General features: G+C 46.3%; 1 protein-coding gene across 9 annotated transcripts in view; it reads right to left on the reverse strand.

The window, feature by feature from the left end:
* Positions 1-24,564, reverse strand: part of RNF216 (ring finger protein 216) — a 76,775-nt gene that overhangs the window by 10,411 nt on the left and 41,800 nt on the right. For all 9 annotated transcript variants that reach the window (XM_030284597.4, XM_030284600.4, XM_030284601.4 and 6 more), the window contains 2 exons: positions 3,980-4,077; positions 1,418-1,640 (listed from right to left, as the gene is read on the reverse strand). In XM_030284597.4, coding sequence (XP_030140457.4) covers positions 1,418-1,640; positions 3,980-4,077 — 321 coding nt within the window. The remainder of the gene's footprint in view (positions 1-1,417; positions 1,641-3,979; positions 4,078-24,564) is intronic.

The raw sequence follows: 24,564 nt of genomic DNA on the forward strand, positions 1-24,564 counted from the left end.
TTTTTGCACTGCAGCAAGGACAGTCACCCAGCTTCACCTCCCCAGCCTACCAGCACTCCATCATCCAAAGAAGAATTTAATAATAAAAAAGCAGGCAGTGCCAGCTCTGTGCTGACAGTGGGAAATTTTTCTTTGCCACAACATTGGTTAATTAGAGAGGTGGAAAGGGCCTGGTGACAGTGGCCTCTTTGTGCTGCTTATTTATTTATTTATTTGAAAGTACAGTACGAGCTTTTTTGAGAGGCCTCATGTTTTCTCTGGCTCTGAACAAATGCCATCCCCCAGCACAATCAGCAGCCTGACAGGAACAGCGGATGCCAGCGCTGCCGAGCCCCGAATCGCATCCTGCTGGAAAAGGAGGGGGACAGGAATCCAAGAAACTCAGAACCAGGTGTCAGAAACGCTACAGGGGTGCCTGCAAGGAGGTGGCTGTGTGTAGTTTAACAGCTCACACTGACAGGATAATTCAGAGAATAAAAGAAGAAGACTTGGAAGCTTATGCTGGTTGTGACATTGCTGGGAGATCCCCAAGAGCCTGGAGGTAGAAGGAAGAGATTTAGAATGGCTTTTCCCTGGCTCTGTGCAGATGTAGGATTGTGCACATTCCCTGCAGACAGGGGGGCTGGGAACAGCCTGGAAAGCTGCAGAAACACAAGACAAAGAACCACGAGGAAAAGGAAGTTCAGACGAGCCCTTGGAAGGGAGATCCACATTCATGTTTCCCTACGGCTTTGCTAAAATCAGGAAATTCAACTCCTGCTCCTTCCAAGACTCCTGGATTTACAGTATTTAAGACCTGTATTTACAGAGACTGACTTGCTGCAGCATGTTTTCCCAAGCCTGTCACAGATAGGAGCTGTATTAAATTACTACAGCTTCTCTCACAGCTCACTCCACGCTTCAGCTCTCTCTCTGCAGCTGCTGACAACAGCCCTGAGAATGGACCCAACTACAACTCTGGACTTGCTGGCAGTTTTCTGATGGGTCCATCTCTGTGACAGGATTCACAGCCAGCAGTCAGATCATCTGGGCACCAAAACCACAATTCTCCTTGCTTCCAAATGCCAAGCCATGCCAACACCATCTCAGCTGCAAAAGTAGGAGTGAGTCCCAGTAATCCCAATGCTGGCTACTGTGCTTGGTGCCAGCACTTGCTCCCACCAGCCTCGCTCTCCAGAACAGCACTCAGAGAGCTGATTTTCCCTAAAGCAACACCAGCTCCTTCCAAGCTGTGGTCAGATGTGACTCTGTGCTGTTGCAGGATCCTGGTGTGGTGGTTTAGCTGCCCTGGGAAAGGTAAAAGTTGTGCTGGCAGGAACCATTTTCCCCCGGTGGAATGTGTGTATTGCAAAGCGCCGGTGTGGACAGTGATTGAAACTGGGGTGAGAACCATTCACAAAAATGCTTTGTTACTTACAGTGGGGTCTGTCCAGAGGGAGCACTTGGCACAGTCCTGGCAGGGTGCCCCAGGAGAGCGGGGGTGCTGGCAGAAGTGGTCGTAGCCGTTGATGGCAGCCCGGCAGAGGTAGCACATCTGGGCGCCGCAGCGGCACGACATGCGGTTACAGCCCTCCGACTTTATCAGCCCCGTCCCACACTTGTGGCATTTCCTAATCCGGGCAGCTGTCATCTTCTCCTCTCTGCAAGACCAGGGAGAATTAGCAAAGGGGTGTTTGCACTCACCAGCCTGTGATAAAATTACTGTTACACTACCCCAGCAAGGCTTTAACCCCCTCCTCTTTGCTCCCATTCCAGCCCCAAGTCTGCTGCTGTTCCAAGCAGGTCTGGGCTCAGCTCCACTTGGAGCCAGCCCATGACAACTCGAGAACAAAATAAGTGAAAAAAAGTCAATCACTGGCTGCATGCTGCAGCCCTGATGCTGGTTTCCACGAGAGCCAAAGCACCAGCCTCTGGCTTGGGAGGAATTTGAGATGCAAGTTCAAGGGGCAAAGGGCACATGGATGCTTGAGTTGGCTGAAGGAAAATACAACCAAGGAGATAAAGCTCAGGAAAAGCAAACATTTGGCTGTCACCTCTAGCTTTTATGCTCTCCTGTTGCTCTGGCTACAGAGTTGCCATGACCGTGTATTTCTTTTCCAAGCCTGGCTGTTATGCTCCAGATTTACTTAGTGTTTGTTAAATTAAAATCAGTAACTGAAAAATAAACACGTTTCCCCACAGAGGCGTTATCTTTTCTCCAAGATTCCCTATATACTTTTTGCAGAGGTTATTGGTTTAGGTTTAAGAAACGGGTTTTCATCTAACAGAGCACAAGTGGGAATCCAGGACAAAGCTCAATTCTTGCTCCCAAGGGACACCCTGGCAGCGACACATGCTCCAGCACAGGCTCAGCTCACAGCAAGACTATTTTGGCACAGAAATGAAGAAAAGCTTGGTCATTTAATTAAAAGACTTAAGAACATAAATTATCATCCTGAGGGCCCATTTTCTGACCGCTGGAGATCACGTTACACTTTAATTCACAACCTAGAAGTGAAATTTGATGACAGCAGAGCAAAGCCAGTGTGTTTTCATGGAGGGAAGCACAATTCTTCTGACACTGGGCAAGGATCATCCTTAGCCAGGCATCTCCACCCAGCTGCTTCAGTGCATCTGCAAAGTTAACAGATGTTTGGGAGATGGCAGGGAGGTATTTTTGAGAAATACAGCAGTGAACCAGGCTACAGCACAGCCCCACAAACTACTCCATCAGCACAACCAGAAGAAAAGGGAATGGTAAGGTGGGAATTTCCCAGCCTTGCAGACACCCAAGGCTCCCACAGAGTTATACCCAGCATGACCTGCACCCAGGCATGTGGAGATGTGCTAAGAATAGGCACAAAAACCCAACTTGAGAGTGACTTTCCTTGGAGCTGCAGCTGTTCTTCCCTCCACCACTCAACAGGATGCTGTCGATGCAGATTTTTTTTTTGGAAACTTTGAGCAAGACAGGAAGTTTAGCCTGAACTCCAGCTGGGCTTCCCTTTCCTTATGCAGGGCTTCAAAAGGAAGTTTTTATTGTATTGGGCAGTTAGACTCATCTATCCACAGACACAATCTGCTGAAGGTTTTGAAATTGGTATTTTTTCCCTTATTAGGGACATGACAACTCATTCCTCCTCCCTCTCATCCCTCTTTCCTACAGGGAAAGGATCAGCAGAGAAAAAAAGTCATATCAAATCTGTAAATATTTTCTTCTGAATTAGGGACTGTGGGATGAGCAAGCAAGAGTCATTCAAATCCCAGTGGTGGAGCTTTCCAACCTCTACTCATGCCAGACAGACTCTAAATCAGAGAGGAAGGGATTGGGCAATTGGGCAAGTCCCACTTGGCTGCACCAGACATTTAGCTCCACCGATGAAAATTCCCTTATTTCCTAAAGGCAGAGGATTTTGTCATTTATTGTAGATAAGAGAGAAATCAAACTGCAGAAGATTTTAGGGTAACAGGATTTACATCTGCATATTTCAAAATGTGACTGTACTTTGTAACAATTCCTACAAACTGGTTAGAAACAGGCAAAAGCTTCTGGAGGAAAACACATCCTCTCCCACAAAGCAGCAGCTGAGCAAACAGTGCAGTCTCCACTCCAGATTTTCAAAGGGTAGTAAGGACCTACTGTGACTCAATGCACTCCTCTGCCTCCACACAGCACCTCCCTTCTCCCCCAGCAATGCTAATGGGGGTTTCTCACCTCGGAGAAGGACCAGGTGCCAGCCTGCAGACACTGGGCCAGCCAGAGGAGCAGGCTGGGCTGGTGACAGCTTTCCCACGTTCTCAAATTACCAGCTGGATCTGCTGCCAAGTATCTTTCACAGACAGAAATCCCATCCTGGCAGCTGTCTGACCCCTCAGCTCTGCCATCCCTGGGACCTTCCTGGGGAAGGCAGTGACAGCCAGCAGAAACTGAGGGACAGTGTCCTGTGATTCCCAGTTCATCCACCTCCCTGTTTGCCCCTGACTGTGGAGTTTCACTCACATGGATGTCCTGTATTTGATGTCATCCTTCTCAGCCAGCTGCTCGCAGGTGAGATTCATGTGCTCCTTCCACAGCCCCTGGCACTTCCGACAGGTCTCCTGAGGAGGATAACAAACATTAAAGGAAGAAAAAAACCCCAAAAAAACAAAACGATCCAGCACACCACTAACAGCTTTAAGAACTGTAAAAATTCCCCCATCAAGCTGCAGGTTCTCAGGTGAGGGTGGGGCTGGCAGGATGGTACAGTGGGCTGTAAGTTTGTCCTCCGTAGGAGACCAAAGGCCACAGATAATGGGAGGCAAAGGTGTTTCCAAGGCACAAGAAAATAGATATAAAATTAATCCATAAATCTTAATCACCTAAAACTCATGGGACAGCTACCAGGCTCACCAGTCACAACCCAGAGGAGACTGCAGAGGTAAAAACGTGGTGCCAAAGGACATCAAGTGCAGCTGTTTCCTTACCAAAATCCTTTACCTTCATATAAAGGGCTTCTAATTGCACCATTGATGGAAATTCTGCAGTTAGATCAAAATCTCAGCTTCACCAGGCACACAAGCAAATATATATAGTTTTGCAAAATCTCACAAAATAAACGATTAAACAGCTGAAAACCTCAGAATGTGGACAAACATCTATAAAATCAAGATGGAATATGAACAAATATTCACAAACTTAATCAGAATAGCTGAATTAAACTTAGAGCAAGTGGCTGAACTCTCTTGTTGCAAATTCTTTAGCAACAGAATTGCTAAAAAGGCTCTAATCCAGGACTGGTAAAGTTGCATGGAGCAGGATTGTTGTGGAGGCACAATTGGGAAAGGACTTGGATCAACACTGGGGACAGAGCTGCTTTTTCAGTTGGCTGGCCAAAGAAAACAATTTTGTTTTGGGTCAAACAAGAGATTTTCCTTTAATTTGAGGAAGGTTAAAAAACATCCAGATCAGACTTGAAAAAAATACACGTTTTATGATCCAACTGTTTCATCTTCAGGATGGCTGGGGCTTGGACTCTTAGATCCAACCTTCCCCCTAGCAGGAAACCCATCTGGCTGTGCAGCATCCTTTTCCCCTGCACACCAGAAAAGGTCCCAGAAGAGATTTGCCCAGCCCTGGTCTCACTATCAGCAAAATACGACCACTGCAGAGACAGATCTTACTTGATTGCATTTACCTTCATTTTATTTTAATGAAGAAATTGGACGTTTATGTGAGATATGAAAGAAGAAAATGCTTCAAGACACACGTAGGCAGCAACACTCTTTTGATTGTGAATCAGACAAACAGGATGAAGGCCAAAGCTTCCAAGGAAGCCACCCTGGGAGGGAGGGATGCAAAATGGGGCCTTGTTTGTATCTGTGCTCGCTGGGAGATGCCCAACTGCTCGTGCTTTCATCTGGAGAACGAAAGGCTCCTGCTCCTGCCTGCTGAGCCGGACGTGTTTGCAGATAGCGGGGTAAGGGCTGGAGCGAGCCTGTGACTGCATCCCAAAACCCAACAGAGCATTTTGTGATCACTCACCTTGCAAATGCACCCCTTGGCAGGCAGGCACTGGTTTTAAGGGGCAGTAAATGCCTCAGGTTCTATTGATTCTCATGAATCATTCATCACACCCTGTGTTTTCCTGCTAAAGTTGTTAAAACAGGCACCATTTTGTATGCATTTTTGGCAGGCTACATCTGGCTGTTGGCGGCACAGGAGGATCAGACTTGGAGCTGTTCACATACCTCCATGAGGACCCACCTTCCCCTTTATTCCCAACACCTGGCCACATGCCATTCCGAGATCAAAAGTGCCTTAGGTTGGTTTTTTTTTCATGTATACCAAGGGTTAAAAAGAGCCTTTGGAGCCCTATTACACAGAACTGCTTCCACATGCCAGCAACAGAGATTTAACAGCTTTTTGCCAGGAGGGCTGGCACATTTTCCAGCCAGGAGCCTGCTATTCCCAATTACTTAACTCCAGGAGCCTCCTCTGCTGCCCAAACGCTGCCCTTCTGAAGCAGATGGTGCCACTTAGACCCTCATCCCAAGTCATTCCCTTCTGCTCCCGCCTCCAGCCTGGTGGCTATTGGAAACAACGCTCTCCCTGGAGCCCAGGCTGCTGTTATTTGCCAAACAGTTGTCTCCTGCACTCAGGAAAAGGGATTTCTGTGCAGGCAAGGAGAAAGGGAAGAGGCATGGCCATGCAGATTCCTGGGATGGCACCACAGGAGGCATCCTGTCCCCCGTGTGACGGTGGCACAGCGGGTGCCATCGCAGCTGTGCACATTTCTGGGATCCCTCCCAAGCTGTGCTGTCCTCAAGGAGCTGCAAACCCACAGGCAGCTGGGCCTGTGCCAATGCACCCCATGAAGGGGACAGTCCTGTGGCTTCCTGCCTCCCGAGTGTCACCTGGTGCTGCCTCTGACTGAGCAACGTCCTCTCTGTGGGAGGCTTGGGAATATGCACCACACACACGTGCCATTAGCAGAACCTGCTGATTTTCCCCCTTATTCTACCCAAAAACAACGGCACATTGTTAGATCCCTTCACACAGAACTGGGGAGGAAGCCCATTCAGACAACAGCTACTGCTCTGGTACCACAACTGAGATCACAGCCCTTGCCCAAGAGAAGTGACTTTTTAAAATTTCTACTGAGTCAAACCAAACCCACTTGGCTGATGAGAGCTTTGCACATCTTGCACAATGACAATTCTGAACTTTACAATTTCCACAAAGGGTTCTTCTACTTCAGAACCAACCCTTTGTTTGATAATAGAAGATACTCTCCCATTACCATATTAATTAACCTCAATAAGCAATGCAACAGCTGATTTTTTGCAACCAACCTAGATTATTTCCATGAGAAAAGCAGCACAAGGCACCAAGACTGGCTACAGCAATATAAGGCACCACCTAAAACCACAAAGAGGAAACAAGTCCTTCCCAGTCCTGAAATCATCTACTCCAAGTGTAGTGGCCAAAAAGCAATCAGTCCACCAAAATAAAGATCCTTCAGTATAGCAATGTGCCCCCTGTTGACAGAGTGACTAAATTATTCTTTGTCTGCTTAAAAAGGCAAAAGGCACAGAAGTTTGGTACAAAGACACCTCATAGGACCTTTTGGACTTCACCTCAGACCTGGGGATGGCCAATTGGACAGAGGCCAAGAGGTCCTGCCAAGGTAATTCACTAAAAAAGAAGAGAACAAAGGAAATAATGGCTTTCGTGGGGTGTTTTAGCAGGAGCAAGAACCTCTTGCCACTGGCTCAGTTTTTCTTGGTAAGAGCTTTGTTATTTTTGTCTTTTATTAAACCTTTTCCTGTTTCCAACACTACCTCAGAAACCATCCTGCTAATTATATGCCATTCAGGGTAGCTGGGCTATCTCAGGTTCTCTGAGAGCTCATAAGACCTGGCTTGAGGAGAAACCTTTCAGCACTTGATCCCTTAGCAAACGCTGCTGTACTCAGGTAGGGGCACTTTTGCTTTGGCTATAACAGCACTTCAGCTGAGTGCCCCATTTCTGGACACTGTGAATTCCATGTTTTCTCCTGCCTTCTCCCAGCCCACTCCTCCTCACAGGCAGGTACAGCTCAGGCAGCTCACGCTTCAGGTGCTGAAGAAGTCTTGGCATTTTGAAAGGGCTCCAAACCAGGCACAGAGACAGGAGATTATCAAGAATCTGCTGCCTGTTACATCTGCCCCAGCTTGGCAGGCAGCCTGGGACAGTCCATGACTGCTGCTCTGGCAGAGGGAGGATGTGATGGAGAGGGTGTTTAATCGCACCCTGTAATCTCCTCACTGTACATCTGTTAGAGGCAGCGGCTCCGCTTCCTCCCGCTGCCTGCCAGGAAGCAGCCGGGATTAACACAAACATGTTTGGGTTCAGGAGGATCCTTTGTTCCCAGGGTCAGTGGTGGATGTGCAGCTTTCTGTGCTCAGGGCCAGCCTGGCCAAGGGTGGACACTTTGCTTTTAGTGTGGGCACAGCACAACCCCTCAACACTCTTGTTTATTGTCCCAGCACCAAATGAAGGTGGCAGGGAGTGTTTCAGATGAATTTACCACCTTCCTCAGCACTTCTGCTGGTACTTCCAATGGATGCTACAGTTTTAAACACAGCCTAGACTTTTTTCCCCCACTCTACCATCAACTAAAAATATCTCTCTAAAGTCCATCCCACTCATCGGTGGGGGGGGGGGGGCCAAAAATCCCAAGTAATCAACTTTTCCTTGCCAGTCTCCACATTCTCTAGGCCACAGTCAGTAACAGAAATCACTTTTCCCGACTGCAACCTAAACAAATACCACATGGACAAAAACATCAGATGATCCGTGCAGATCCCAGCCTGACTGCCCACGGCATTCCCGCGTGCCCGCTTGTGCTGTAGGAGTTTACACGGAGCCATTTACTGACTGAGCAGAACGCAGAGAAGGTGGGGGAAACTCGACTTAAACAACAACAGGCAACAGCCCCGGCTGTTGTCACTGCCCTCCGCTGCCAGCCGTGGCTCTGAGCTGCCCTCAGCTCTCCACAGGCTGGGGAATTAAATCCTTGTGCGCCGCCATTCCCTGCATCGCTCCGGCGGTCTCTGCCCACAGCACCCACAGCACCCGTGGGATGTTGGCCAGAGGGAGGTGAGGCAGCCTGGGACGGAGCCCCAGTGATGGATTCGCTGCTTCCTCCTGCTCTGGGGATGTGCAATAGCACAGGCTGACCCCAAACAGGCAGATGGGAATGCAAGTGCCTCAGAACAGCACCTCAGGGCCAGTCCGTACTGTGCTGCTTTAATTAAAGAGCTGCAATTCCCAGCCAGATGAGTTAATGGGAATGCAAAGAACCACAGTCTTCCTCCCCACAGTTTCACTGTCCATAAAGCTGCACCTACCTTAACTAAAAATTGATGCAGAAGTGGCTAAATGAATACAACCTTTAAGCATGGATAAGCTCTCATGAACACAGTCCTTCAGGGCTGTTTCTGGGATTTCCTATGTGTTAAGCTGGGATAAAGAGGCTATAATCCAGCCCAAGACAATCCATTTGGGTAAGAGACCCCTCTTTAGAGATGTACGAACAGCCAGCCAGCACAGGGAGGAGGGCTGACCCCAGCTCCACAGATCCCTGACTGCCAGTGCAGGGAAGCTCCTTCCAGCATGAATTGCTGTGGCAATATTCTGGTCCTGGAGCCACACACAGTAGGCATGACAGGCAGCAGGTACCAACCCCAAACACAAAATCCAGGCAGGGTGGAGAAAGGAATGCCATACTTTGGATGGGTGATGGAGCAGGAATCAAGGGGCTGGGAGGACATCCCTGGGTCTGAGCTCCCCCGGGAGCTCGGCTGTTCCCCAGGCAGCGCTGCCGCTCAGCGGCGGCCGCTCACACGGCAGCGATGGAGAGCAGGAAGGGAAACCTGGGAAAAACAGAGATTTCCTCTCCTGAGCACGGCCATGAGTCGCTCTGTGAGGGGAGAGGCCACAGGGAGAAATAAAGCAAAGGTACAAGCTTGGACTAGGCTGTAAGAATGTGCTGTGGCATAAAAATAGAGACCCAAGAGTGACTGGGAATTAAAAGCTGGATAGGGAATACATGCATTTATACTCAAACCCCATCAAGAGCCATAGAACAGAATCACAGAATTATTAAGATAGGAAAATATCTCCACTGAGTCCAATCTTTAAGAAGAGTGGTTAAAGCTTTTATATAGCCATATATTAAATCCCATTACAAAAAATGAATGACCCAAACCAATGTCTTGTTTTGCTGTTCTTGTTAAATTGAGCATATATATTTAGTCCCACCCCATCTCTAAGATACTGGAGATACTCAATGCCCTTTTCCTTCCAGGTTGGTTCCCATGAAGGTTTGGGCTGTCTGTGTCAGAATCCCAGAATCAGAAATGTGTGGTAACTCCCACCTCTTGCCTAAGTCAGTAGGACTAGCTCATAATCTGTAATCAGAAGTTTCTGAAACACACAGACCAAACCAAAATAAGCTTTTCCCTCCTCAGAGTTTGACTTTAAAGGCCAGAACAGCTGCTGGTGTGGGTGAAGTGGTTATAAAGACCTATGAAGCAAAAATATCTGCAGCTTCACACAAGAAGTGCTGCTCATCATCACTGACCCTGTGGCTGGCCAGAGGTGGAAACAGCACTAGCACAAGAAATTGCTCCTTGATCTCACACTCAGGGTAACCTGAGTATGAGAAACAGCTGTTTCATGGAGAAAGGTCATATTTAATTTGAACTTGAACAAAACTAATTTTTTTTTTCATTCTCTGGAATGTTTATAAAGAAGTATGATTGTTTCAAAGCTACTTTCTCTCAAGCTCCAGGGCTCTGAGAAATACATCAAAAGGTGCAGGCAGCAGGTTGGCTGCAGAAAAGAGCACTGGAGTATTTGTATCACACACATGCCTTCCCCTGAGCTGAGGAACAAGTGTTTCTAAGGATAAGCTCTCCTCACCAAAATTATGGGGGTTTTTTTGTTTTGTTTTTTTTTTTTTTTTAAAGCTAGTTCCTACCCTGAGCGAGTTGGTATCACACAGAGCATCTCTCCAGATCAGCACATGGAGAATTCCAGATGCAGGATGGACTGTGACATACCCAGAGGTGGTCACCCACCAACCTGAGTCCACCTGCAGTGCAGGTAGAGGAGAACACTGCTTGTTCACTTTAGAAAGGCAGGTTAAATATATCCTGGGACCTCACACCAACTATGATGGCTAAATCACTGTACCTGAGGTCATATCACTCCTTCCCAGGGAAAAAAGTTGAGAGAAGCTCAGCACATGCTACTGGAAACACATCAGTAGCTGTCAAGCACAGCTTTGAGATCTGTTGGACTGATTGCAGATAACAGCTACTGCCTTCCCAGCCAAGGTAAATAATTAAATACTAGCAGAGGAGTTCAAAGCCTCAGCAGCTGCCCCTCCTGCCCTCCCCCAGTGCACATTCCTGCACTCAATCCAGCAGAGCAGATCCAGGAGGTTATCCATGTAATCCTCTGCACAATCTCACAGAAAAAGGCATGCTGCTTCCAATAGCTGCAACACTAAGTGATGAGATCTGACTGTGGAACCGGTGGAAACAATAGAGACCTTGGGAGAGGCACAGATTTAGAGTTCAAGACAAGCAACTTGATTTTCAAAGGATAACTCCGGAAGCTCACGCCCAGGGGTTGCACCCAAGGATGCCAAGAAGGTAAAGGCTGACAAAAGGAAGGTATCTTATTTGCAGAGGTTCCTGCTAACGATGCATTGTGAGACTGAGAGGAGGAACAATTACTGAAGTTAATTTTGAAACTTCCCTCTTACACCACCACAGGATAAACAAATTCATTCTCCCCAGACACAAACCCCTATCCCTCTGCCTAGCAGAACCTAGAGAGGGCCTCTTCCAGACCCTTTTCCCCCTGGTTTTCTCTCTCCCTACAGTTTCCCAGATTTTATTATAACATAAAAATATCAGCAAGAAGAACTCTGTTAGAGTTGTCCTCTCCTCCATTAAAAACTTGCATGGAGACCCAGGTTTATGTAACACACCTACAACCCTTTTTAAGGAGTCTCTGCAATATAGCAATTTTGATGGTAAGTTAGCAGCATTAACACACCTTGTTTTCAATTTAGAACATTTTAAACTGCAATATCTACCTACAACAGAAGTTCACACTCCAGATCATCACAACACCAGCAGGGGATGGGGAAAGGTGAACTCATGCTGGTAAACAGCTTTGCTCTGGGTCCCAGTCCACCCGCAGAAACTGGGCTAGCACATCTTGTGTTATCTGGGAAATGAAATCCAAATTATGGGAAACCCCCAAAGTAAGGTGTTCTTAGCTTTAAACAGGCCAGACTAAACGAAAAATAAACAAAATAATGTTGGGGAATGAGAAAGGATTGACAAAATAGGAAGCAAAGGGATAAGTTGCCTTCTTGAAAACTCATAAATTCAGATTATTTACTGCTTTAATGCCTGTGTGCTTCAGTTATATCTTACCTGCTGCTCCCCACATGAGCACTTTACAGACAGGACACATGTGCACCCCTGAACTGAACCACAGGGCAGCCAGCCCTGTAGCTGTAATATTTATAACAACAATATTTACCACACAGGTATGAAAACGGCCCTGTGAACTGCTGACCTTCACCTTGCACCTTCACCAGTGTGACACTGATCACCTGTGGCTCATTTGCTGGGTTTAGGAAAGGCAGTGGAGAAACCAGAACCCATGGCCCTGCAGCAGCCTGCTGGGACTTCTGAAAGAGCCAAAACAACAGAGATGTGCCACGAGGTGAAAGCGTTCACACCTGAGCTCCTGTGCAGAAATGCACTGGATTTTCTCCTGCAGAATAAGACCTATTATTTTGTATAGGTATGTGGATAACAATAACAAAATATATCAAGCAGACAAGTATACAACAAAACAGAGCAGAAAACTAATCAGGGAAATAAATGTGCAGGCAACCTACTGATTCCTCTTCCAGAGCCTTGAGTGATGACGTTCCCATTCCCTCCTGTACTTAAAGCACACACCAGCTGAGCCTGGGTTTCTGTTTGGTGCAGAAGTGGTGAAAAAACCCTCAAACCCACAATTTGTGGGAGTTTTTAAAAGTTCTGCTAAGGTTATTTGGCCCTGCATGATACAATGTGCTTTCCCAAGGCTGCAAGGAGCAGAGGAACATTGGGAAGGACTCACCAGCCCTACAAAGAGCAGGGCAGAGAGGACAGAGCCACCTAAGGCCATCGAGCCAAGTGGCTGCTGACCCCAGACCAGCCTAATCCTGACCAAAGCCGATCAAGCTGCCTTAACTCCTGTGGGGGGACGGACAGGTTAATGGAGCAGTGCTGCAATGTCCTGCCAAACGAGGGGAATTCAGGACACATTCTGCCTTCTAAGTAGAAAAATTGTTTAACCTGTAATTTAATTTTCAGCTAAGTCATATAATCCCTTTCAATTCACTTTTTTATTAGTTGCGGCAAAAATGCGGGGTTTGGAAACGCTTTGGAGTAAGAGAAAAACCACCTCAGATCTGCAGTTGAAGCTAAGCTGAGTTAGCAACTCCAAAGGGAGCCTCTGCACCTGCAGCAGCTCCCAACAGCAGCTGGTAATGCAGCAAGACAAGCTGATCTCCACACAGCCACGTGAGACCGGGCAGGAGGCCGGGAAAAAGAGGCCAGGAACAGCTCCTGGAACCCCTGCAAGGCTTTTGGGGTCCCAGAGCTGTGTGAGACACAGCCCTACACAACAGGAGTGGGACTGGAACAGCACCCTGCAACACTGGAGTTGTGAAACCCCAAGTGAAGAGTTCCCTTTCTGCCACACTCACAGACGCCCATCGGAAAGACCGGTTCCCCTCTTCCCCTGCATGAGCACACGAGTTTAATTAAGCACGCTGTTAAACAATTTGCATGGCATGACTTGTCTACAAACCAGAGATGTTGCAAGCCTGTTATCTGTAAAAGCAGAAAAACCCTCAAAACACCCAAAAAGCACAAGTCATCTCATCTCCGTTTGAGACCCAGCTCATTCCAAGTAGCAACAGCAATTTCTGCCATGACCCAACTACAACAGCAAAACAAACTGGAATATTTCATGTTGCTGATGACAATTTGGTTTTGAGGGGAGAATACTGGCTAGCTCAGGAGAAGGAAAACCATCCTAACACCCCAGGCCACAAAGGAAGGATGATCATGGTGCAGGATGGGAGTCCACTGGTCACCTTTATCACGCAGAAATCATCTCCCTCCTCCTACACCCATACAGAAGGGAAAAATAGAGGAACTGCAAGCACAGAGAGCTTTGGCATGGCTGGATGTAAGGAAGGATCAAAACTGGTGTTGTGGGGTTACGTTATCCAAAGGGTGGATTATTAAACTATGCTGTACATGCAATTCCTCTGAAAAGATTAAGTCCAATACCCTCACAGAGGTACGAGACATAGAGAAGAACAGAGGATGGGATACCCAAAGATTAAATCAACCATTTTGGCAGCACAAGTGAGGTATTTAGACAGATTGGTTTCAGCCATTTCCCCAGCCCCAAAGCAACTTCCAGATCCTGTTCTCATTTTCCCAGGATGTCTATTGTAAAGACAAGGAGAGGAAGGAAAAAAGGAAAAAGCACAATCACAAACACACCACCATTAAAAGAGTTGAAGAATACGCGGATGCTACTGAAAGCCACTTCCAAAGTGGTTCCCCAGCACATGGGGAAGTGTTTAGCTCCTACTGACCAGTCAGTGACCCTGGGGAAGAGGCTTTCCATGGCAGCAAACCCCACTGTCACCCACCAAGGAATGGAGATATCTTTCTCCAAGAGAGAAGTCCCATCTGCACCCCTGCAACCGGACACTGTGATCTCGTGAGGGTGGCTGGAATGAAACAATCCCAGGAGCATCATTAGAGACTCTCCTAACTAGTTACTGTCCTTTTTTTATCCTGATTTCAGAGCTCAAGTGCCACATAAGAACAAAAAATAAAGTGTCAGCCAATAGGTTTTGCACGGAAGAAACACGAGCAGTACCACTTAAAAAAGCAGCAGTTTAACCGAGTGCCAAATGAGCCATCTGCATTAACCTCGTGAACAGGATGTGAAGCACTCTTAGCAAGAAACAAGAGATTGACTTTATTAGAAAAATACTTTTAAGGTTCAAATTCATCAAACCACTTGCAGCCAGGGATGATTTGTAAAAGACATTATTGACTGACAAAGTTGGCTTTTGGCTGTCCAAGCCATCAGCAATTACCACCCGGAGGGACATTACCTGTTCTAAGCTAATGAGTGACACCAGTGCCAAACATCAGGCACAGACATTAACTGGGGCAGAAAATGGCTCTTTAGGGTTCAGGAAGAAATCTATTCTGAGACATCCATAAGAAGCCAAGACATTTCACTTGGTGTAAAGAGGATTGTAGAGAATAAGTGTGTATTGTTCTCCTATGCTTATCTAGACTCAATCAAAGTTATCTAAACTCAATCAGGCATGAAAACCATCTTGGCTTTGGACCAGATCAACCTCTCCCCATGAAATTAAGGAGAGCCACAATTCCTAATTGCTATCTTAAGCAACAAGACTTAAAATCTATGGCACCCTTCAAACAAACAAACCCATCACCTCAGGGTCGATGTTGTAACTTGGTTTATTTTAGCCTAGAATTTACTATATTGCAAATTCCATCCCCACCCATCAGCCTCTGGTAAGACCAGCCCCTTCCTCCTGCCCGAATTCTCGCTTCCACTTCTGACCCAGGATTTTATAGCAAAGGGAAACCAGGGTTATTGGCCATAAAAGGAAAAGACCCATCTATCACATTTCTGCAGAGGGGAGTCAACCAAGAGGAACTTCAGTGACTTCCTTAAAACTCCGGAAGCACCAGAGGCCACTGCCGTGTCCCCTTATAAGGATTAAAGGGCTTTTCTCCCGCTTCCGTCAGGGATGCACGTGGGCACCAGCACCAGACAGGGCAGGAGCACAGATGTCTCATTCTGAAGGAAGACAAAAGGGAAGGGAAAGGAAAAAAGCAGCAGCAGTTTAGGGAGTTCTGCCCCAGTCTCCCCTGCTCTGCGAGGGCACTGCAGATCCAGCCTTTCCCTTGGCGACCCAATATGCCCCTTTCCATGCAATCCTACTGATGTATCTGCTGTAATTAACAAGCTGAAAATTTCATTCACATCAAGAATGCATTTGGCCTTTTAGTTGTGGCATGTTTGTTTGCTTAACAAACCTCTATGTTTCTTCCATCAGATATTATTCTGAATTCCTAGCCTCAACTACGGGCATGCTCAATCCAAAAATAAGGGGAGTAAGAAGTTATTTCAATCAAGAATATTAACTTTGCTTTTTAAAAAAAATGAAATGGCATTCCTTTACATTTACACCACTAACCACAGCCACACTTAAACTCCCTTAACACACACAAGAAGGTGAGATGCTCCTGCACTGAAAGTCACTCGCCAGCAGCACACTGGACCTTGTATTTCAGCTGTATCAACAAGAAAAGCTGACAGGACAATTTCATTTTTGTTTCACTTTCAGAATCACATGAAACAATGCAGCAGTAATGGGTGGAAACCACAAAACTGAATATGAGCCTAGAAGTAAAAGTTAACCTGAGCTTGTTTGTCAGGTCTTAACAGCACAATGGTGCTTGGGGAGAAAAGTCAGTGCGATGCTCACAGGGCATCTTAAAATTTCAAAACATTGCTTATTGTAGTTTTTGGGTTTTTTTTTGGGGGGGGAGCTTTTTATTTCTGAGGAAACTACGTATGTTGGAGCTTCATAATCTTAGGGTAAGCCAAAGAATCACTGCTTTGTAGTTGCAGTAGCTCCAAGTCTCCTCCTTACAGTGGTTCCCAAATTCATGAATGGTGTCTCCCCCATTTCCCAGCACCAGCCTCTTAAACAAAAAGTTCCAGTCAGAAGGAAACCAAACAACACAAGATGTCCTCTTCCTCTTTACATCAAAGTAAATACTGCTCTGTCCCACATCAGATGTTAGAACAAACTGCTTCACCCTGGGCAAAATCTCCCACTGATTTCCAGGAAGTCCCACTAGTAGAGCATATTCCAATATTTATCTTCAATTCCATTTATCCACCTTCAGATACATGAGCTGAACCTTTGGTAACACATTCTACAACCCAGTACCTTTGTGAGAGGTTTGGTGTGCTAGGTTAATGCTGCCCAGCAGCCAGAGAAAGACCCTCAACCCTCTCCCCATTTTTTAATACATAAAAACTATTGCTTGACTTCCCAGAAGCACAAAGAAGATATATTACAACAGGAAACACAAAAACTTCACTTTTAGGTTTTGACCACCAACCTAGAACCTCTCCCTTGGAAAACCAGCTTTCCAGCAGTAGCTTGAAAAACACCCTGGCTTACAGCAGTCTCATTATAGGACAGGAGAATGTTCTCCCTTTCCAAGTCACAATAAATCACCAAAATAAATACAGGTCAGCAAGGCCTCACCCAGCTGCAAGCTTTCTTTGGGTGCATTGTTTAAAAAAGTCTTATTAAATCTGATCTTCACTACCTACTGTTGGGCCACTGGGGTCCCACTGCTAAACCTGAGGCTGATGTTCCTTTGCCAGCAAATCAGTGGCCTGTGTTACTTATCCCAACAACTTCCAGTGCCAATTTATTTTATAAAGCAAGACCCTCAGCAGAGATCTTACTCAGAGGAAAACAAAAAAACAAAAACAAAAAAAAACCCCACAAAACCAAAAAAAAACAACAACAACAAAAAAACCCCCAGCAGGTATAGCATCTGACTTATAACATCTGACTTAACTGTTCTTGAATGCAAAACCCCACAAGCCCTTTTTGACACGAGGCTCCTAAAAATAACTCATCCTTAAAAAAGTCCAGTTATTTTTATACAGTCACAAGAATCACTGGATTGCTTCTAATTATCCCATCCTTCCTTGGAATGTCTATTTGCGCTCAACACAACTGGCTGCGACACCAGTGGAATCATAACACATCCTGGATCACAGGCAACTGGGTAAGTTTAATTTCACCTTGAGAACAGCTTTGAGAGAGTGACAGTTAAAAAAAAGCCCATTTTACTGTGATCTTTGAAGTCTGTGTTAAAAAGGTGCCAGTTCAAAGTAGAAACAGATCTTACACTGGCCATGACTGAAAACAAAACCTGTCTGTAACAAGGATTCACAGCAGGATTAGAAGTGTTCCACCTAAACGGGATCAGCAGGCAGATTCCTAAAAAGCCCCTAGAGCAGGACAAGTCCACTGGACTTCTCTGTCTTTCCTGTAAATACCTCCTTACTGCCTCTGGCTTCCAAGGGACATTGACTTTGCTCCAGAGAGTGATAACACAGAGCAATCTGCTCGAGTTGTCCATCTGCACCATGGCCAGCCATTCCTCGTGGTAACCAGGCTATCACTGCAGGGCCCCAGAGCCTCCCGTGGTGCAGTCAGCACTCAGCTGTTACTGGAACTCATTACTGCACAGCCAAATATTTGCAAGGAAAACTTGCTAGATGCTTATTCATAGGAGGCCTGGCTCCTGCCTGATTTTCTTAATGCTCCTCACACCCTGAGGGGAAGAACATTTCCAGAATTAGTATCTACAGCCCCATCTTCTTCTCCCAAGCTGCATCTCAATGCTTGAACTCACACCATATCTTTCTGCTATTATTTAATACTATTTTTTCCCTTACACCACCTTCCTGCTATTGTTTCACACTATTTTTTTTTCTCCTTTAAAAATGTGATGCTTTTATCTGAAGAGTCATCCATTGCAATTTGTATTGTCATGGCAACAGGACTCCCTCCCCTGCCCAAAGCCCATCCCCAGGCTCATTGTGCTCATTACCAGACTGGCAGGCAGCACCCTGAATACAGATGAACCTCTCAACGTGGGCTGCTCTCCCTGCAGCTGGACTGACACAGCTCCTGCTAGGGGGTTATGGTTGCACCAGAAGAAGGGGAAGAGTCTTCCTAAGTCAAACTCCTTCTATTCAAAGAAATAAGCGTTACTCAAGGCATTTCTGTAGCAGACACACTTTTGTTTTGCTGGTTAAATGAAGAGACATGGGCTCATAACCTATTTGAGCAGTGCAATAGAAAAGAAAATTTAGAGCAGGTGTAAGAGGGCTTTGCTAAGGCAGCTTGGACACACTGATAAAGAAAAAGGGGAAGATCACTCCACAAAGGAACACGGCCAAGAACGGGGCTCTGGAGCCCTCTTATGGCAGCTCACTCTCAGCTTCCTCAGAGCAGAACTCCACATACACCTCGCCGTGTCTGTAAGGGCAAGGATGCAACCAAGACAAGGTGGGAAAAAACACCTTCTGGCTTTGAGCACAGAAATGTTTTTTAAAACCCCACACCTCCAGCTCCTTCAGTGGTCTTGATAAATATGCAAAGACTAGACAAGCCCCACGTTTAAAGTGGGACAGAAGACACTGAGACCAATCTCCTTCACAGCTAAAGTGCTGCTTCAGCAACAGAAACATGCAAGGAAAAAACCAAATTCACTGCTCCAGTGCTAACAACTGCTCCATGGGGACGTCAGGCTGACTAATGCCATGCAGGAAAGCCAGGCTGGTTTCATACCAACATGTTCTTCACTTCTCCAAGTCAATAAGTTCTGACAGAGCCACAGAGCTCAGCTCCAAAATCCCTGCCCAGCAGCCACTCAGGGAGCACAGGCGAGGAGGGGGCTCACCTAAAGCTGGGAAGAGCACAGCTGCTGAGCTCCGAAGGGGTTACAGAGATTCAACAGCAGGGAAATATTTATGGAGAAAAGATGCTGAGCTGTGCATGTTTTCCAGGCTGGAGATGGTTTTAATTTACCTCTTGCAAAGGCTGTGATTATTTGCTGCTGGTTTTTGTTGAAAGCAGCTATTCGAGGCTCACCTACTCCCTCTGGTGTCACAGCTCTGCAGCTGAGCCAGAACAAAACACCCCCTAAACTCATAAAAAGCATGGAATCCTGCTTTTTTTTTTTCCCCCTCAGGAAAAGAGCAAGCCATATTTATAAGCATTAGTGACTACCCTTCCCGGGCACAAAGCAGTCTTTGACTATAGCATGCTAAGGACAGCACAGATATCTCCTAGAGCTCAGAGCTACAGCCAGGAGTAGATCTTTTCTCCCAGTTCTTCCTTCAGAGACTGCTCTCTGCCTGACTTTAGCTCAACTGAAGCATCCAGCACGCTCCTCACTAGATTTTGTATACTTCTGGTCAGCATTGACATGCCTGTGTTAAAGTATTAGTTTAGATATTTTTATGAGACATTTTAAAACTGGGGAAGTATCCTCACCACGACAAGACTGGGGTCAGGCACCCAATCCTCCTGGAACTAGCTGTACACTGCAGGAGGAAGCTGCATCTCATCAGCCCTCTCATATCACTCCATGTACTCCATGAACCTGCACAGCCCCATAGACAAAAGGGATCTAGTTTTCACCATGGATATAAACTTCCACCTCCTAACCAGTGCTGCTTCCCCAAGCATTTCCCAGATGCCACCCTGCTTCTTTCTTCTCAACCTGCTCCTCCTCTTTGTCTTTATGTTTCTTGTGCTTTCTTTCACTACTGAGCTGCCCTACAATGCTGCTATAACACCAAGGAGAACAAACACAGCTCCTTATGCTTCTTTTTTCATTTGTAGCTGCTCCTCTCCCATTCCACTAGGGAATTTTGCATCCTCTCCTTCATTGTCTGCCCCATGCCTCTTCCCCAAGCTGGCAGCAGCTTACCCAGCCTGGCAGAATCCCTCCTCAGCCCACGTGAACAAGGTTTCCAAGCTCTCCTCATAAAGCATCTGCTTCACATTCTCTGATTAATACATACCTTGAAGGGAACCATAAATATTTGCCTGGATTTTCTGTTAATCTTGCTCTGACATAGCTATTAGGATTACTGGAGTGTGGGTTGATAAGCAATGGGGTGAGTGCTGGAGTGTTTCGGGAGATGACAGCAACATCTTGCTGTATTTCACTGATGTGGATGCCTTGGTGACCTGCACTAATCCACTTGGAAAATTACTATGAGAGAACAAAGAGTCTTAAAATGTGAATCTGAGGGAGGTGGAGTGCTGTAAAGAGAAGTTTATTTCCAGACCAGCCTTTTCTAAATATATGCATAAACATCTGCATTCAGCGCCAAGTGGAGAATCACAAACAGAAATGAGCAGAGAATAACCCAGAGCAGGACCTCTCCACACACCCACATCCACAGGCACTGGTGCAGCAGGAAAAATCCAGGAGCCCTAATTTATAGCATAACCTTTCTCTCAGTGCACACACACAGGAACAACTACCCTCAGCCTGAACAACAGCCATACTGCCATTTAACAAAGCACCATACAAAAACAAAGGCTGTTTTGCAGAGTTCAGGTCAAAACCAGAATTTTGGATGCAGTGATGAAAGACAGCCCTTTTCACACAGACCTCTTACTCCTGAATATTAAAATGCTGCTTGGTTCCTTCACCAGCATCATTAGCATGGCCCAGTGTAGGGTCAGTAGTAGTCCATCTAGACCTGTGGAGGGCAAGGAGGAAGCTCCTTATGGACAGGGCAGGAATGCTGATCCTCACACTGCTTCCCATGGGCCAGGGACAGTCTGCACTTTATCTAATAGCTCTCTCTAAATTCTTCTTTGAATTTGCACTGTGGCTTTTGAATCACACGTGTTCTGAGGTTGTCTCTCCCCTGGCAGCACTAATTAACACACCACAGGATTCCCAGAAGTGTTACCTCCTGAATCCAGGCTCCCATTCCCTGCAGTCCCTCAGCTCCATGGCTCTCAGTCAGCACGTGTTCACACCTAGGTTGGCTCAGCCTGGCCAATCTAGCTGGATCACAGCTGGAAATGGTGAGGCTGCAGACTAATGATGTTACAGCAATAGATTTCAACTCAGAATGAGCCAAAAGTGACCTTTAAATTGGGTGTCCTATAAAAGCAGCTATTCCTTTTATTCCATTTACAGCTCAGTCTAAAGTCTTCCCCTTCCCCCTTCTTAATCAGGATCTCCAACTTGATCCAAAAGCTCCAAGATGACTCAAAGCACAGGTTTTCAGCCAACTCTGCCTTTTAGACTTTTGATACTAACTTTTAATACTATCTTCTCATTATCTGTTACATTTAGAATGTTACACACATCTCTGGAGGTGTACCCTGACAGACTCATCAAGTGATCTCAACATTTCTCCTCAGAGACTTAGCTTTAACATCTTACTGTCTGTAAGGCAGATTTCTAGACCGCAGAGAATAATTTTAAACTTCTTCTAAGGGTCTTCTACCTTCCTGTCATTCTTGACTGAGAACCAGAACAAAACACTTGGTGTCACTAATGTCATAATATAAAGAAAATGTGATCTGACTCCATATGCCCAACATGTAAGTCCAAGGACTACAACAGCTTTTCTGGTAATTGGCACTGCTTGCTTTCACTTTTCCATAGTGATGAGGTACTTCAGAAAAACGATCCAGTCCAAATTTTTGAGATAGCATGTCATCAAACCCACAGAGAGCAGCAAGAAGGTTCACTGATACTGCAAAGGCACTCTGAGCAGAGAGCAATCTGGAGTAACACATGCAAGCAGATCACGGGAATTTTGCATATTCCTGACAAGCAGCTGTAATGATTCCATGTGGGAGACAAGTCAGAAGACTGTCAGAGGATCTCAGTCTGCTTTGGTATGGCTGTACAGTTGCACAACTCATTACACACAAGAACAGTCCACCCAATGCACTGAGTAAATGCCTTTTAGTTTTACATAACCAAATCAGCCAGGCCAGCCTTTCCCCCACACCCTGGAGCTCCCCTGTGCCTTTGGGCTGTTTATCCAGTCTCTCAGGCAAGGGAAAAATGAGAGAATGGGTCTCCAGGAACAGCAGGAGAGTGTGTATGTGCAGGCACACACAGCATCCACACTGATACCAACACTCACTTTTGCAGATACTTCCTGGGCACTGAAGATGGCAAAGATCCCATTTCTCTAGGAAAAAAAAGCTGAAGAATAACCCCAGATTTCAGAGTAACAACCGATCAGTGTCTTAGCCATGGCAACTTGCCACCTATAAACGGATGCAGGCGAGGGATAACATGTCTCTTATTCAGCAGCTACTTCATTCCCATTTAACTTTCAGAGCTCACAGGAGGGAACAGAAAACCCAACAGCTAAGCTAATGCACAGCAGCTCTTGCCTCATCAGGCCATCTCATTCCTGCTCACAGCTGGACCTGGAGGCTGCCCCTCGCAGCGACAGAGATTGGAGCCAACTGCAGCGTGAGAGCACTGCTGCACACATGGCTCTTCCCCAGCATTTCCCCTGGTATGAGCCACCCTTGTTGGGATCGAGATCTCATTTATACCACACATTTTAATTTATCTCCCTATGGAGGTAAGGCAGAGGGAGAGTAATTGCAGGTGTCACAGCAATATGTGAGAGTTCAAGTGTCAGACAAGGGAGCTGATCCACGTGTTTGGTGAGGACCCAGGAATTCTACCTGGTCCTCAGGGGATCCCCTGCATTTTCCCTTTGTTTTTACTCATTTGCCCACCTTGAGCTCACCATAATGCTTGGATCAGGAAAAGGAAAAGGACCTTAAAGCTCACCTTGTTCCACCCCCTGCCACGGGTAGGGTCACCTTCCACTGTCCCAGGTTGCTCCAAGTCCTGTCCAACCTGGCTTTGTAGGGATGGGGAATCCACAACTTCTCTGGGCAAATATAATTATACCCAGGACACTGCGGCGCTTGTTTTTTATATCAGGGGTCAGCCTGGACCAGGTAAAGGGTGCTCTGCTTTCAGAGACCAGCTCAAACCAGCTGTGTTAAGTCTCCTGTGCAGAACACAGTTTAGTCTGGCAGATGGGGATGCTAAGTGAGGCTCATTAATCTGTTAGCACTTTCACCCACCCACCGAAATCCCAGTGGTCTGAAGTCATGGTTTTCTGACAAATCCAGAAATCTATAGCTTGTACAACAGCTGCAAGCAGAATAAAGTTCCAGGAAGAAAAAAAGGTTTCATTAAACTACATGGGTAGGTAGGTCAAAATTATTCAAAGAATCTCAGAGTATAAAAAATGTGTGTCTGAAAGTATCTGCATGCTAGTTTGTGGTACAAAACTGGAAAAAGCAACTATAACTCCTGCAAAGTACTTGTTCTTCACTCTGCACACCTGAAACACCACAAAGGGTTAAAGCTACAGGACAACAAAACCTTCCAAAAGAGAAGCTTTTCTTAAAAAAACACCCCAGTTGTTACCTGCAGACAGAAAAGCTACAAAACCAGCTCTTGTTCATGTAACCTCATCGCATTGTCCTCTACCCCAGACACAGAACAGTGAAGACCAAGGCTCTAAACAACAAATAAAGCTCAGAAGTTGGCAGGCTGTGTTCAGGACTGGCTGGTGCTGTGCCTATCTCCATATCTAGAAAGGTTCAATGCACTCATTCCAGGAGGCCAAGAAAAACTAAATATAGCAGCAGGCTACCAGCAAACACCCAACCTGGCACGGCTTCCAGCTACCTGAAAAATCCATCCCTCTCTCCACAGGCCCCTCCAATAGCTGTGATCCTTTCCCTTCTTTGGGGACAACGTGCTGTAAGGAGGCACTTTCAGGTTTTACTTACATGGATAATTGCACAAACAAACTAAGGGATGGAGGAAATGCAATAACAGCACTGATACTTCTCACTCAGGGGGATCATCTGGCTCTTTCAGATTGGGTTTTTTATTAAGCCTGACATCCGCTCGCAAATAGGAGGGAGCATCCTCCCCTCACGTGTCAGGAGCCAAGTCCTCGTACAGCAACTGCCTCTAAGAGCAGACACACCATCCAAGAGCATCTGTTTTGTTTCAACCTCTGCCCCTAAAGGAGGACCTAGAAAGGAAAAAAAACCCAAACCCTTTAAGCTGCAGACTGGCTTTGTTGGTGTGTACGAGGTTTTCAATCAGAAAAAGCCTCAGGGAGAGCTGCTCACCTCTTGGCTTCTGAATGGCATCATGGATGTTGTGTTTCAAGCTGCAGCCCTGAAGACAGACCCCAATTTTGACCAAGCTTTAAGATCTAGCTTAAAGGCATGCATGCTCCCTACACAAAAAATGAGGTCAAAGAAGCTT

This window comes from Taeniopygia guttata, chromosome 14 (genome assembly GCF_048771995.1).
Source record: "Taeniopygia guttata chromosome 14, bTaeGut7.mat, whole genome shotgun sequence".
NCBI lineage: Eukaryota > Metazoa > Chordata > Aves > Passeriformes > Estrildidae > Taeniopygia > Taeniopygia guttata.